We start from the raw sequence: 16,979 nt of genomic DNA, 5'->3' as shown, positions 1-16,979 counted from the left end.
TGATATTTTTCAGGTAGGCCCCGTATTCGTATGTTCTGTCGCCGATCCCTGTTCTCATATTCATCCATTTGATCTTTATAATTATTTATTGCTTCCTCATGAAGTCTAATAGCATCCTGGACCTCCGCTACTGCTTGTACCATCTCTTCTTGGGCATTTTCCATTCCTTCCAATCGATTACCTACTACCTCCACCTCCTCCCTTAATTCCTCCACTGCTTGCTTACACGATTTCTCCACTGAGGCTATTAGCTGTTGGATATCCGCCTTCGTAGGTAAAGCTTTTATATGTTCTCTAAGGTCCCATTCTATGTTTATACTTTCTGTCTCTACCCCCTCAAAACCTTCTTTATTTTGTTCTATCCTGGTGGGGTTTTCCAGTTTCTCTTTTGCCATTTCTTTCCTAAGTATATCGGCGTGGGATCCTATGGGGTTCTGACCTTTCACCCTTCTTTCTGTTTGCTCTTCCTCAGGTGGGTTGCCCCCATTATCTACTATGTCTCTGGTTTCCTCATCTTCGCTGGCTGTTGCTGTTTCCTTAGCCTGAAATCCTTGTGACTCCTGATCCTGTTCTTTTGGGGTGTCTTCCAGTATTGAGAGTCTCTTTTTGTCCCCCCTCCCTCCACCATTTCTCCGATCCTCTTTCATGCCTCCTGGGGTTTGTATTCCTTCTCTCTGCCTTCCCTCCTGATAATTTCCACTTATTCTCGGTTCTTCCCGGCCTGCGGTTTGTAATCCACGGCCGTACCCCATGGGTTCACTATAGTTCAATGTTGAAGCGCCTCTTCCCGCCTTTGTATGCCCACCTACCAACTCCAGGCTCTCCCGTCTCCCTTCTTGGTTCCGGGTTGCCAATCGATCTCCCTTTTGCGGTGTTAGATAAGCACGCAGTGCGTTTGCCGAGTTTCTACTCCCTCCTGCTGCTGGTTGTAATGCTGCCCGTCTGCGCGTTGTCATCCCTGCTACTTATTCTCCACCGCTTTCTTTAAAAAAAAAATTTATATTCTTAAATTATCTCTTTTATTCTTTGTATTAAGGCTCTTCCTTTTTACAACGCCCGGCTGTATATTCGTGCTTCTATCTGGTCCTAAGGGTCCCAGGCATACGGGGGGGGGGTGGGGGGGGGGGTAGCTCCCCAGCTTACTTCTATCCGTCAGCTTATTTATCAGCTTATTCCTGACCAGTCTGCCTCTGTAGCAAAAACAGATTCCAGCTTATGGGTGCATCTAGTGATATATACCTATATCTCTTTAGGTCTCTCCTGTTACTGGTATTCATGTGCCTACATATATATGTTTTTACTGTCCCTTGTGCACATTCATATGGATCCAGTTATTCCTCAAGTTTACAGTCTCAAATAAAAGATTATGTAATAAAATCTTCTCACCCCTTTTCTGAATTTCTCCTCGTTGTTCTCTGGGGGGTTCGCCTCCTCCCCTGTCACTCCTTGCAAGCTGGGGGCACACAGTCTCGTTCCCCCCGCAGGGCTGGTTTTATCTCTGGAGTCCGGACTTCTCAGCTCCTCCGTCTGCTTGTGTCTCCCCACCAGGGGACACCCGGGAGCCTCCCGAGATCTCGCGAGATTTTCACTTCCTCCTTCGGCTCCTTCGGCTCCTTCGGCTCCGGTGCCTTGTCACCCGTCCAGCAGCACTCGCCAGTCCTCTCCGACCCCGGCACCCGACCCCCCACGCCAAACGACTCAGCAGCTGAAAGGAAATCAGCAGGGGCAGCCGCCGTCTAATTGAGAAACGAGGGTAAGATGGTCACAGCCACCACGGCAGATATCTCCTAGCGTGAGACATAACCAGCTATTTCAGCATGCTTCTCAGAAGGACTCCTTCACATTATAGGTGAAGGAGGAGGGGAGACGGCGCCAGTCTCACTCACTCATTCACACTCTCCTCTCCACCGAGAGAGCTGTTGACTTACCCGCTCTGTGGCCATCCTGCTGGGGGCCTGATGGGGGTGGGGAACCTGTGGATCGAGCTGTGTTCCATATGTGTATTCTATGATGGCTAATATATCCATTATCTCCTGGAATGTCCGGGGTCTCAATTCAGCTACTAAGAGGTCCTTGGTCTTTAAATTTTTGCAAAACCCCCATATATGTATTATTCAAGAGACACATTTGATTAGCTCGCGAGTACTCGGAATTCGGAGAGCATGGGTGGGTGCCCACTACCACGCTACCTATTCTACTTATGCGAGGGGAGTTAGCATTCTAATCCACAGGTCTCTCCCGGTACAAATTTTGACTGTTCGGACGGACCCTGGCGGAAGATATGTGATTCTGCATGTCTCTATGTACGAAAGGGAAGTAGTGTTGGTGGGGCTATACCTCCCACCTCCGGCTGATGTTAGACATGTGCAGAGTAAAATATTTCGTTTCGGAATTTCGTTTTCGTCCGAAAACTTAATTTATTTAGTTACTCCCGAAATTCATTTTTATTTATTTCGTTTTTCGTTCAAAAATTGCATTCGTCCGAAAATCCACATGAATTACAGTCGAATCTGTCTTTGAAGGCTTATGGTGTCTGTCGAATGTATAAAGAAGATTCGACGGAGCTAGTATATAGCATACTTTAGAACCCCTGTTAAAGTCTATGGTACTCCAACATTCAAAATCTAAAGTGCTCATTTTAAAGACTAATTTGCAAGTTACTGTCCTAAAAAGTGTTTGGGGACCCGGGTCCTGCCCCAGGGAACATGTATCAATGCAAAAAAAAGTTTTAAAAACGGCCGTTTTTTCAGGAGCAGTGATTTTAATAATGATTAAAGTGAAACAATAAAAGTGTAATATTCCTTTACATTTCGTGGGGGGGGGGGGGGGGTGTATAGTATGCCTGTGAAGGGGCTCATGTTTCTGGTGCTTAGAACTGTCCCTGCACAAAGTGTCATTTATGCAGGAAAAAAAGTCCTTTAAAATCACTCGCAGCTATTATGAATTGTCGGCTCCGTAATACAGAGAACACTCATTGAAAGTCATTGATGAAAAAAAATAAAAAAAAAAGCGTGGGGGTCCCCCAAATTCAATTACCAGGCCCTTCAGGTCTGGTATGGATATTAAGGGGAACCCTGCCTCAAATTTAAGAAAAAATTTGACGTGGGGTTCCCCCTAAATATCCATAACCAGACCCTTCAGGTCTGGTATGGATATTAAGGGGAACCCCGCGTCAAATTTAAAAAAAAATTGACGTGGGGGTCCCCCTAAAAATCCATACCAGACCCTTTATCCGAGCACGCAACCTGGCCGGTGGTTGTGGAGGTCTGCGGGCGGGGGGCTTATCAGAATCTGGAAGCCCCCTTTAACAAGGGGACCCCCAGATTCCGGCCCCCCCTGTTTGAAATGGTAAGGGAGTAAAAAAGTACCCCTACCATTTCACAAAGAAAGTGTAAAAAATAGTTAAATAAGACAAACACACTTTTGCAGACCTCCACAACCACCGGCCACGGTTGTGGGGATGAGGCCCTTGTCCTCATCAACATGGGGACAAGGTGCTTTGAGGGGTCACAGACCCCCAAAGCATCCTCCCAATGTTGAGGGCATGTGGCCTGGTACGGTTCAGGAGGGAGGGGGGCCGCTCTCTCGTCCCCCCCTCTTTTCCTGCAGCCTGCCAGGTTGCGCGCTCGGATAAAGGGTCTGTTATGGATTTTTAGGGGGACCCCCACGTCAATTTTTTTTTTTATTTGACGCGGGGTTCCCCTTAATATCCATACCAGACCTGAAGGGTCTGGTTATGGATATTTAGGGGGAACCCCACGTCAAATTTTTTCTTAAATTTGAGGCAGGGTTCCCCTTAATATCCATACCAGACCTGAAGGGCCTGGTAATTGAATTTGGGGGACCCCAACGCTTTTTTATTTATTTATTTATTTATTTTTTTTATCAATAACTTTCAATGAGTGTTCTCTGTATTACGGAGCCGACAATTCATAATAGCTGCGAGTGATTTTAAAGGACTTTTTTTCCTGCATAAATGACACTTTGTGCAGGGACAGTTCTTAGCACCAGAAACATGAGCCCCTTCACAGGCATACTATAGACAACCCCCCCCCCCCCTACGAAATTTAAAGGAATATTACACTTTTATTGTTTCACTTTAATCATTATTAAAATCACTGCTCCCGAAAAAACGGCCGTTTTTAAAACTTTTTTTTGCATTGATCCATGTCCCCTGGGGCAGGACCCGGGTCCCCAAACACTTTTTAGGACAGTAACAATGAAAACGAAAATAAAGCATTTATTTATGTTGGATCTTTCGTTTTTCGGATTTTGTGCTTTCGTTATCGTTTGTCAAAACGAAAATTAATACGTATGCTACTCTCCCTGGGCCGACGAGGGCGACAATTAAAATTTGGAGTGTGACCGAGCGCAGGTTTAAGCGGTCGGGGTGCTGGTCTCCGGCCCAGCCCTTATGGGGTAATCCTAATCTGCCGCATTTCAGAACGATCCCGGACCCACAGGTGTGGGCGCGTTTCGGTATTAAAACCTTGGGAGATATCATGTTATTGGGTAACTTGTTATCACTCCATCAGCTGACCCTCTCCCATGCGCTCCCTGGCTGGATGTATTTCAGGTATGCCCAATTACGCCATGCGGCCAGAGCTCAATTTCCTGACCCCCGGTTTTGCAACTTAGTCTGTTGGAGGAGCTCTTTACAGGGGATGGCCCACGTAAACCTTTGTCCGAGTTGTACCGCACCATTCTCCCAATAGACTCTTCTAAACTGAACTCGCTTTGGGACAAATGGAAGGCCGATATCCCCACACTGGAGAGGGAGGATTGGGAGGACTGCTTGGAGCGGGGCCCCAAGTTGGTTATCTCGGCGGGGAACAAACCTATTTAAAGTAAATTTCTACACAGAGTATATCATACCCCCGTGCGCTTGGCCAGGATCTACCCTGCAAGGGATCCTCACTGCCCCCGTTGCAAGTCGGAACTAGGGACGTACCTCCATATGTTCTGGGAATGCCGTAAGCTATCTAGATTTTGGTTGGAGATTTTTGACCAATTAAATACCCGGCTCAACCTGAATGTCCCCAGGACTCCTGAATTAGCATTGCTGGGCGTTCATGATAATGAACAAAGGCCACACCACACTAAGCTGCTGATTTCATATCTCCTTTTTTACGCTAAAAAAGAGATCTTATGTAGATGGATCTCCTCTACTCCGCCTAGTGTAGTTTCATGGGAAAAGAGCGTGAATAATGTTTTGCCGCTATATAAGTTAACATACCTTAATTGAGGATGTCCGTGGAAATTTGACAAGGTCTGGCTCCCATGGACGTCTAGTTAGACAGATTGTTCTGGTTGAAGGGGTGCCCCGCCCCCCCCTCTCTTTCCCCTCTCCCTCTCTCTTTCCCCCCCCTCTTCTCTCTCCCCCCTCTTTCCTCACTTCCTCTCCTTCCCCCCTCCTTCTCCCTCCCCCCCTTTTTGGGGCTTGCACAATCGCCTGTTATCTGTTGGCGGGGGCTATACAGAGGTGGCGAGTTCCTTGAATCTTTTGACGACCGGGGTTACTTCTCTACTACTATGTCTTGCTGCCTGACTCTTAATAACTCGACTGTATGAATACTTGTAAATGTGTTCTGTACCATACTATGTTCCGGTCTTGATGTATGTAGAACAACTGTATTCTGAGCTACTGTACAGTCTATAATTGTTTGACAATAAAGCACTCCTGTTGTTTAAAAAAAATATATAAACTGATATAAAAAACATTTCTCATCAGCTTTATATAGCAGCCTTGAGACTTCTATCAGTTCCTAGTAAAGCTTGTCGGAGAAGTTTTCATTCTCCCCTGATTCTCTGTCTGAAGATGTCTGGACAGTCCTGATTGGCTCTGTGCTGATCACATGCACTCTCCCAAGAAAAAAAAATAATGCTCTAGCAATACACACCAAACTGAGCATGTGCAGCCTGTCCCCCTGGCTCTGTAAATATCAGATTGTATTTTGGAGACAGTGGAAAAAGAGGAGGATCAGAGGATACAGGATCAAACAGCCTTTATTCATAATGCAGAGGATTAACCCCACAGTGAGTGTAACAAGCATACAGAATATACAGACTGATTTTTCTGTTGTGGGTTTAGTAACACTTTAATAACCACGTGTATTTATTAATTTATTTCCTTGTGTGAATTGACTTTAATGTCTTTTTTATGCGGTATTTAATAAGAGTTTTTGGTGTTTGCATTAAATACCGCATATGAGCAATAGTGAACGTACGTTTTGATTATAGCATGCGTTAAGTTGTCATGTGACCGTCATAACACATGTGATAACCTTTAGTGAATTGTGCCCACTATAGCCAAGAGTTTAACTTCAGGCGCGTGGTTGTCCTATCTAGGAGAAACAGGGCAGGGACCAATTGTAGCCCCCCCTTACAAACTACCGTATTTATTGGCATATAACACACACATTCATTTTAAGAGGGAAGTTTCAGGAAAAAAAATTAATTTTAAATATGGAACTTTAAAAACCAAATAATGGTCAGTGCCCATCTGCAGCCTCACCATTGCCATCAATGCAGCCTGATCAATGCCCATCTTCAGCCTCACAAGTGCCATCATTGCAGCCTCTTCAGTCCACGTCAATGGAGCCTCGCCATTGCCATCAATGCAGCAGCCTCAATGCCCATCTGCACCCTAAAGGGGACAGGGAGGGGGGCGGGATGAGCGCCAACAGATTAAATACAGTGAGAATCTCCTATGATAGACAGAACTATAGTCCAATGATGGCCCAGGAGACGAGACTTCCTATTACAGAGACCGCCAAATAAACAGGAGATTCTCACTGTATGTAATCTGACGGCGCTCTTCCCACCCCCCTCCCTGTCCCCCCTGAGACAGCTAAAATTGAAGTATTGGTGTATAACACGCTATTTGCACCCGATTTTCATGGTGAAAAAGTGAGTGTTATACGCCAATAAATACAGTAACAAAGGATGTACACCCTTGAGCTAGACAAGATGGCAATACAAGTCACCCTTTGATCGTAAAATATCCTTTAGATTTACCAGCAACTGTTTAGTATGAGAACCTGATTAGCTATAAGGAATACACTATTTAATGTAGTGCTGAATTTGAATACATTTGTAAATTCAAGCATTTGCTTGTGCGGACAGATTTACACTGCCAATCTTTTTCATAAAATGCCATTTGACTTATGTATTGCATAAACCTAAAGCTTGTAAGATTAAAGACATATTTCAAAATACTTAATACTGTAAATGTCATTGTATATTTTTATTTCTCTCATTTTTATCTGTGTATTCTATACATTTTCTAGGTTTGCAAACACATTTCTGACTCCAGCAGAGACAACAACCCCCATCACATATAACGATGTGGAGGAAGCACTGATGGACAGCATCGAGAAAGACTATTCATCCATCCATCCTACATCACCACTTCAATGTGGAGAAACATAGACAGGAAAATAAGCAACACAACAGATATAATGAAGTTGGTTCTACAGTTTCATGGGCTTATTTTTTAGCGCAAATTACACTAATCCATGTACAGTCTACACCAGCCTTTCTCAAACTTTTCAACACAGAGGAACCCTTGAAAAAGTTCTCCGGTCTCGGGGAACCCCTGCCAAAAATGAGAAATCTACAGCTCACGATACAATAGTGTGATGGTCAGTTGGAAGAATGGTCCTTATACTTGTGGTCATTGGAAAGAATTACCTCCTTACAGATAGCTAAAAAGATCAATGGTGTCAGTGGGAACTTATCTCAGAGGCAGAAATTGCCCAATGCTGAAGGAAGCCCTAGAAATCTCTGGAGGAACCCTCAGGTTCCAAGGAACCCTGGTTGAGAATCACTGCTCTACACCTATATTGCAAGTATTAACAGCTAAAAAGCTGCTAAAAGCAACATAAAAGAAAACTGAGAGCCCCATGACACTAACTGGACATAGCTGCCCAATCCCCGCTTCTGAGACATGGGTGATACTGAGTGATGACACATCTACTATAAATTGTTTAGGTCCCATGTCATGTATAAAGTGTGGAGCTCCTGAATATTTGAAGGTATATTTTAGGACGTCTACCTGGGCATTGTTTTCCTGCATTTGAAATGTCTTTGAACTACTCATGAACCCTAGGTCAGCAGATTCCCTGTGTATTTATTTGGTGGAATAGTGTAGAAGACAGTTTTAGAGGCTGCAATTCTCCTGCTTGACCTGGTGTGTTCAAAGAAACACAATACATGCCTTTTCTTAACAAATTCTGCATTTTGCTCTCAAATACAGGCAAATTGTTTTGAGGAAAAAAGGGAAATCTTGAGAAAGGATGAAGAGGGGACATGACTGGGTACGCCCCCATCAAATCATTCTCTGCAGCTATTACCTTTTGTACCACCACCCCCTCTCTTTAGAATGTAAGCTCTATGAGCAGGGCCCTCCTGTACCTTTTGTATTGTACTGTAAGCCCTTGTACACCCGGTTGGAGATGTCCTATCGGACCGTTTTGTCGGATAATCCGACTGTGTGTGGTCTCCATCGGACTGTTTCCGTCGGAGTATCCGAAGTACCAAGTTTTCCAACTTGTCCGTAAAATTTTCCGACAAAATGCTCCAATCGGACATACTCCGATCATGTGTAGCCTACTCCGACGGACAAAGTGCCACGCATGCTCAGATCAAATTCCTAGACCCAAGCTATTGGCTACTAGCCGGAACGTAGTCCCGTCGTAACGAGATAACGTCATCACGTTATGTACAATCAAATTTTCCGACAACTTTGTCCAACCGTGTGTATGCAACAGTTTCGGACAAAATCCGTCAGACAAAATCCAACGGATTTGGTTGTCAGAATGTCCGACCGTGTGTACAAGGGCTAATTGTGTTGTCTCCCCTATACATTGTAAAGCGCTGCGTAAACTGTTGGCGCTATATAAATCGTTATTAATAATAATAATGACTGAAACTTTCAAATACATAAGGGGTACGATACTTTAAATATGAAGCTAAGATCAAGAACAGGAGAACATGGCCTCAAACTAGGAAGAGAATGGTTCAACGTTAACTTGGAATAGACTTCCAACAGAGGTAGTGAGCCAGTCAACAGGTAATGAATTTAAACATGCTTGGGACCAACATAGATCTACACAAACAGGTTTCAAAAAGTGCCAGACTCAATAAACCAATTGGTCTTTTTCTGACATCATTCGTCTATGTTTCTGTACTGTAGGAACCTAAAACTCATTCCTTCCAAATAATTGTGACCCCTCACCCCCTGCTGCAGCAACCCAGTTTTGAAGAAACAATGATTCGCAATTTTAGATGTCCACCTGCTGCGCAGGCTAATGGTAATATTTATTTTGACACCTTGACCATACACAATGGTGCCATAGGATTACTGCCCAATCACATTAGTCCACAGGCTCATGAAGCCAATTGCACAATAGGAAACCTGCTATTGTTTCATTGGGGTGAGGAGGTGGGAACAATCTACTGGGGTGGGAATTATCCTGAAATATTGAAGAGGCCATTTTTATGTAAATCTCTTCTACTGTTGACACTTAATTGCTCTTGACAATCACTATAACACATAGTGATACTTTTACTGACAAAGATAACAAAGCTCTGCTTTGCGTTCTGCGTGACCAGTTGTATATTATGTTTGCACATCTTACTATGTCTGTAAGTCTTCATTGAAGGAAAAAAAAACATTTAATAAAACTGCTTAAAAAGCATGTTATGTACACAAATGCTTACATACCTCCTCATAATTTATTTTCAAAAGGACCCCAACATACTGTAATCACACTATGTTTTTTTTTTTTTGGCATACTACATAATAAAACCCCTTTTTTTAAACAGTTAAGCCTCATACACAGAAAACATAAAAAAACACAGCTTTTACATGCATTTGATGTCTTTTTTTTCCCCAGTCTATGAATGCACCTACATGTTAGTCTATGTAGCCATGCACACATAGGCATAAAAATAAAATCACTTGTGTGTTCAGGAGGGAAGCATTTGGGCGGAAAAAAAACAAACTCCTTAACGCTAGGCGTGTTTTTAAGTTGCTTTTTTTTCCCTTGGAGAAAAGGTGTCCCAGGGAAGAAAAAAAGGTTCTGTGCGCATGAAGCACTCTATTTTGGCAGCACTGGGAACTCATGTTTAAAGAGAACCAGACATAACTCTTCCACTGTGCACTTTCACTCCCTTCCTGCCCAGGCCAATTATCAGCTTTCAGTGCTGTCGCGTACAGCACCTGTACGCTCTCAGCCCTCCCTCACACCTGTACGCTCTCAGCCCTCCCTCACAGCGGTGCGTTCTCAGCCCTCCCTCACACCTGTACGCTCTCAGCCCTCCCTCACAGCGGTACGTTCTCAGCCCTCCCTCACACCTGTACGCTCTCAGCCCTCCCTCACACCTGTACGCTCCCAGCCCTCCCTCACACCTGTACGCTCTCAGCCCTCCCTCACACCTGTACGTTCTCAGCCCTCCCTCACACCTGTACGTTCTCAGCCCTCCCTCACACCTGTACGCTCTCAGCCCTCCCTCACAGCGGTGCGTTCTCAGCCCTCCCTCACACCTGTACGCTCTCAGCCCTCCCTCACAGCGGTGCGTTCTCAGCCCTCCCTCACACCTGTACGCTCTCAGCCCTCCCTCACAGCGGTACGTTCTCAGCCCTCCCTCACACCTGTACGCTCTCAGCCCTCCCTCACACCTGTACGCTCCCAGCCCTCCCTCACACCTGTACGCTCTCAGCCCTCCCTCACACCTGTACGTTCTCAGCCCTCCCTCACACCTGTACGTTCTCAGCCCTCCCTCACACCTGTACGCTCTCAGCCCTCCCTCACACCTGTACGCTCTCAGCCCTCCCTCACACCTGTACGTTCTCAGCCCTCCCTCACACCTGTACGTTCTCAGCCCTCCCTCACACCTGTACGTACTCAGCCCTCCCTCACCCCTGTACGCTCTCAGCCTACCTCACCCCTGTACGTTCTCAGCCCCCCTCACACCTGTACGTTCCCAGCCCTCCCTCACACCTGTACGCTCTCAGCCCCCTCACACCTGTATGTTCTCAGCCCTCCCTCATACTTGTACACTCTCAGCCTCCCTAACACCTGTACGTTCTCAGCCCCCCTCACACCTGTACGTTCTCAGCCCTCCCTCACACCTGTACGTTCTCAGCCCTCCCTCACACCTGTACGTTCTCAGCCCCCCCTCACACCTGTACGCTCTCAGCCCCCCTCACACCTGTACGCTCTCAGCCCTCCCTCACACCTGTACGCTCTCAGCCCTCCTCACACCTATAAGTTCTCAGCCCCCCTCACACCTGTACGTTCTCAGCCCTCCCTCACACCTGTACGTTCTCGGCCCTCCCTCACACCTGTACGTTCTCGGCCCTCCCTCACACCTGTACGTTCTCAGCCCTCCCTCACACCTGTACGTTCTCAGCCCTCCCTCACACCTGTACATTCTCAGCCCTCCCTCACACCTGTACGTTTTCAGCCCTCCCTCACACCTGTACGCTCTCAGCCCCCCCTCAAACCTGTACACTCTCAGCCCCCCTCACACCTGTACGTTTTCAGCCCTCCCTCACACCTGTACGCTCTTAGCCCCCCCTCACACCTGTACGCTCTCAGCCCCCCTCACACCTGTACGCTCTCAGCCCTCCCTCACACCTGTACGCTCTCAGCCCCCCTCACACCTGTACGTTCTCAGCCCTCCCTCACACCTGTACGTTCTCAGCCCTCCCTCACACCTGTACGTTCTCAACCCCCGCTCACACCTGTACGCTCTCAGCCCTCCCTCACACCTGTACGCTCTCAGCCCTCCCTCACACCTGTACGTTCTCGGCTCGCCCTCACACCTGTACGTTCTCGGCTCGCCCTCACACCTGTACGTTCTCGGCTCGCCCTCACACCTGTACGTTCTCGGCTCGCCCTCACACCTGTACGTTCTCGGCTCGCCCTCACACCTGTACGTTCTCGGCTCGCCCTCACACCTGTACGTTCTCGGCTCGCCCTCACACCTGTACGTTCTCGGCTCGCCCTCACACCTGTAAGTTCTCGGCTCGCCCTCACACCTGTACGTTCTCGGCTCGCCCTCACACCTGTACGTTCTCGGCTCGCCCTCACACCTGTACGTTCTCGGCTCGCCCTCACACCTGTACGTTCTCGGCTCGCCCTCACACCTGTACGTTCTCGGCTCTCCCTCACACCTGTACGCCCCCAGGACCACTCACACGTGTGTGTGTGTATATATATATATATATATATATATATATATATATATATATATAAATGACATGCATGTGTACACATACAGAGACATGTACACACATAGGATGTACACAAACACGCATGTATACATACAGAGACACACTCACAGGAACATGCACACACAGAGAACTGTACACACATGGGCATGTACACAGTGACACACACAACCCCCCCCCCGCACAACAGCCCTTACTTGTAAGGTGGTCCTAGTCCCAGCTCTTGTTTCCACATGCAGAGGAGTGCACATGCAGGAAATGGCCAGAGGTGGCAGCAAAGAGCCCGATGTCAGCTCATGACAGAGCAGCAGCCTGCCAAGTCACACATACAGGAGCATCTACGGAGCTCCTTTGCACCCGCCCCTGTCTTCTCACATCCCTGCCAGTGGACTGGGCTCGTCCAGATGCTGGGGCCCCTTACAAGTGTATGGGCTGTACCCAGGGCCGCTGATAGGCCAGTACAACTGGCCCTGTTGTACCGGGCCCGGCTGGCAGGGAGGCCCAGGCAAGCTGAGCAGATAATTAATATAGAAAAAAAATCCTCCAGCCATGGCCAATCAGAGTCCGTCTGAATCAACTGCCAACCAAATAGCCACCACCACCCCCCGGTTATTTTTCCTTTTTTTTTTTGTTGGTGCAGATAGCTATCCGCATACTAGGTGGCGGCAGGGGAGGGACTATTTCCTCTATTTCGGGTGCGAAAGAACGCCTCTTCATGGGTGGCACTGTCTGCAGCAGAATATGGCATTGGTGGCACTGTCTGCAGGTAGCACATGCGTTATGCCCCATAAGACATGTGCTGCCTGCAGACAGTGCCACCAATGCCATATTGTGCTGCAGACAGTGCCACCCATGACGCTAATGTCATAACGCATGTGATGCCTGCAGAGACAGTGCCACCCATGCTGCCAATGGCATTATGCCATTGGCGGCATGGGTGGCACTGTCTGCAGCATAATATGGCATTGGTGGAATGGGTGGCGCTGTCAGCAAGTAGCACATGCATTATGCCATTAGTGTCACGGCTGGCACTGTTTGCAGCACGTTACAGCATTGGCGGCACTGTCTGCTGGTAGCACATGCATTATGGCCCATAACGCATGTGCTGCCTGCAGAGACAGTGCCACCCGTGCCGCCAATGCCGTAATGTGCTACAGACAGTGTCACCCATGCCGCCAATGCCATAATGTGCTGCAGACAGTGCCGCCAATGCCTATCACTTGTAGACAAACCTGCACTTTGTTTCAAGGTGGGGTCTGGGGAGGGGCCAGGGGCAGGGTGGGGCTGAAGGCGGGGCCAGGGTGGAGCTGAAGGGGGCCCCGTCAGGTAAGCTGTACGGGGCCCCATGATTTCTATCAGTGGCCCTGGCTGTACCCCCCTGATAGCAGCCCTGTGTGCAGTGAAGAGGCAGCACTGATGGGCACCGATAGTCTGCACTGATATGTGGCACTGATAGGTGGTACTGATGGGCACTGGTATGTGACACTGATGTGCACTGGTGATGGCACTGATGGGCACTAGTAGGTGGCACTGATAGGTGAAATTGATAAGGAGGCACTGATTGGCAGCAGTAGTGGGCACTGATTGGCAGCAGTGGTGGACACACTTTTGCAGAAGCCAATTATCAGCTCTTTTCTTCCTCTCCTCCATACACTGACAACGTGAGAAGGAGCGGTGAAGAGAGCCGGCAGCCGGCTTCTGTTGATATCGCGATCAGCTGTGATTGGACACAGCTGATCGTGTGGTAAAGAGCCAATGATTGACTCTTTACCTTAATCTGTGTTCGGCAGTGTCCAGAGGACACTGTGAACACAGATCGCGTTGCCCGCACCCAGAAGTGGGCGCATGGCGGGCGTGATAACAGAAGGCCATTATAGGAAGGCCTCCCAGAACTGGACTACTGCGCTGTAGCCATCATTTGGCTATAGCGTGGTCGGCAACTGGTTAAACCAGAATTATTCAATTTCAAAGTGGTTCTAAAGGTTGAAGGTTTTTTATCTTTAATGTATTCTCTGCATTAAGGTAAAAAAATAAAAAATTAAAACCCTTATACTTACCTGAGCCTGATCTTCATCCATCGATGTGCATGAGAGCAGTATTGCGCTCCCTCCTCATAGGCTCAGAGAAAGCAGAAGGAGCCATTGACTCCCAGTGCTGTCAATCACAGGCAGTAAGGAGGAGGCAGGGCCGAGCCATGTTTTGTGTCTATGAACACACAAAACCAGCTCAGGAGTGAGCCCGGACAAGTACCCCCATACCAAAGGGGCTTACTATGGTGGGCACTCAGCAGAGGGAGGAGCCAGGAGGGCTGGCAGGGGAACCCAACAAAAGAAGGACCGGGGCTGTTCTGTGCAAAACCATTGAATGGAGCAGGTAAGTATGACATGTTTGTTATAAAAAATAAAATAAAAAAAATTGAGAGTATTGTAATTTAATTATAATATGACTATGTTAAAAATCCATACAGTCTTGTAGCTCCTAAATATAAATACCCTTATCAAAGAACAGAGCCCCATAGTTGTTTTCTATCTTTCTAATTATAGGGCTTTGTTTTCTGATATCTGCCCCTGATAGTGCTTAAGGCAAGTTTCTGATCCACTCCTCGCTGCAAAAACAGCAGGATTCTGGAAACTGAGTATGTGCACGGACGCCTCCCCACCTCCTCACACATGGAGATGTAAGCCTTCCAGGTACGATGGTAAATCTTTCGAGAAGATGACTTCTGTGCCCTCAGCATAGTGGAAATTGCAGAGTCAGACAGACCTCGGCCTCTTAGTACCTGGCTTTCAACAGCCATTCTGTTAAAGTCAGTGACGGTAAAGGATGAAGTATCGGACCTTGCAATAGAAGATCTTCTCGCATTGGCAGCCGCCAAGGAACATCCGTCACCAGTCGTACTAGGTTGGCGTACCAAGGACGTCAAGGCCAATCTGGGGCAATCAGAATCACCGGAATCCCCTCGGCCTCCACTCTGCGCAGCAGACGTGGTAGACGTTTGAGTGGGGGGAAGGCATAAATCAGCCAATAATGCTCCCATGGAGCAACTAACGCGTCTGACGTGTCCGCCCAGGGGTCTCTTGTCATGGACACAAACCTCTGCACCTTCCGATTGAGCCGGGAGGCCAAAAGATTCACATCTGGTGTGTCCCACTTTAGGCAAAGGAGCCGGAATACATCCAGATGCAATGATCATTCCCCTGGGTCCAGCATCGGACGACTTAGGTAGTCCACCTGCCAGTTTTCTACACCCAGAATGTATATGGCCTACAGGGCCGGCACGTATCGCTCTGCCCACTGGAGGATGTGAGCAACCTCCCGTGCTGCAGCCGAGCTCCTTGTTCCTCCTTGATGGTTGACGTGCGCCACCACTGTGGCGTTGTCCGACTGGATCCTGACTGGACGGCCCTGTAGCCTCCTTGACCATGTGGAGAGGCACCGCCTGATCGCCTGAAGCTCGAGCACTTTGATCGGCAGTTGGGATTCTTCCTGCGACCAAAGGCCCTGGGCCAACTGTACGCCCAAAACTCCCCCCCAACCAGTCAGGCTGGGGTCTGTTGTGATCACTGTCCAATGGAGAGGAAGGAACAAACTCCTGATCTCAGCCACCAGAGAAGGGAATCCCTGACTAGTTGGCTCACTCGAATTTGACAATCCAGGGATAACGGGGATTTCTCCCATTTGGACAAAATCTCCTTTTGCAGGACTCCAGTATGAAATTGAGCGTACAGTACCGCTTCAAAAGTGGCTACCATGAGGCCCAGAACTCGCATGCAGAAGCGCAGCGATGACCACCTGTGGTTCATCAACAACTTCACTGCAGCTTGAAGAGTCTGCAGTTTGTCTGAAGGAAGAAAAACTCTCGCTTATGAGAAGTCCAGCAGTAAGCCCAGGTACTCCAGGCATTGAGTCGGCACTAACACGGACTTCTTTAAGTTCAGCACCCAACCAAACTCCCGGAGAGTCTGTATGGTGATCGCTATATCCTCCCTTAATTCTTAGGCAGAAGCTGCTCTCAGAAGGAGGAAGTCTAGGCACCCACGATTGCGATCCCACGTTGCCTTAACAACGCCAGAATTGGAGCTAACACCTTGGTAAAGACTCGGGGTGCTGACGGCAGGCCAAAAGGGAGAGCCACAAACTGGTAGTGCTCTTCCCCGACTGCAAATCGCAGAAACCTCTGATGCCTAAGGCATATGGGTACATGTAAGTATGCGTCCTTGATATCCAAGGATGCCAGGAATTCCCCCTGATGGAGTGCAGTGACCACGGAGCGGAATGATTTCATCATGAACCTTTGCACTTTCACAAAGCTGTTGAGGGCCTTCAAGTCCAGGATTGGACGTACCCCTTCCTTTTTGGGGACTACAAACAGATTGGAGTAGAATCCCTGAAACCTTTCCAGCATCGGTACAAGTATTATCACCCCGCGCAGCAGCAGGTCCTGTATTGCTACGAACAGGGCTTTCCAACGAGCCGGAAGCAGATGTAGGTTGGAGGGAAAAAAATCTGTTTGGTGGAAAAGAAAGAGAAACTCTATCTTGTATCCCGATGAAACCAGTTTGGTCGGGCAATAGGGAGGTCCACCGAGCTGCAAACTCCCGAAGACGACCCCTCTACCTGAGAGTCGGGCAGGGGCAAACCTTCACGCGGTAAAAATTTTGCTTGCGGGCTTGTTTAGCTTGCGAAACCAGGGACGCTTTTGTCCTTCAGCAGCCGCCTTGTTGGACTGGAAACGCTT

The 16,979-nt window shown here is 47.9% G+C and overlaps 1 protein-coding gene across 1 annotated transcript in view; it reads left to right on the top strand.

Annotated features, from left to right (window-relative positions):
• LOC143988868 (uncharacterized) overlaps positions 1-9,716 on the top strand; it is a 46,449-nt gene extending 36,733 nt beyond the window's left edge. Inside the window, exon 4 of the mRNA XM_077488770.1 lies at positions 7,290-9,716. Within this exon, the coding sequence (XP_077344896.1) occupies positions 7,290-7,431 (142 nt within the window). The 3' untranslated portion in view covers positions 7,432-9,716. The remainder of the gene's footprint in view (positions 1-7,289) is intronic.
• Positions 9,717-16,979: the final 7,263 nt, after the last annotated feature.

This window comes from Lithobates pipiens, unplaced genomic scaffold (genome assembly GCF_037356315.1).
Source record: "Lithobates pipiens isolate NorthernLeopardFrog02 unplaced genomic scaffold, aLitPip1_a1.2 Scaffold_18, whole genome shotgun sequence".
Classification (NCBI taxonomy): Eukaryota; Metazoa; Chordata; class Amphibia; order Anura; family Ranidae; genus Lithobates; species Lithobates pipiens.
Note: the sequence above shows the minus strand (reverse complement) of the source record. Positions and strands in the feature narration are given on the sequence as shown.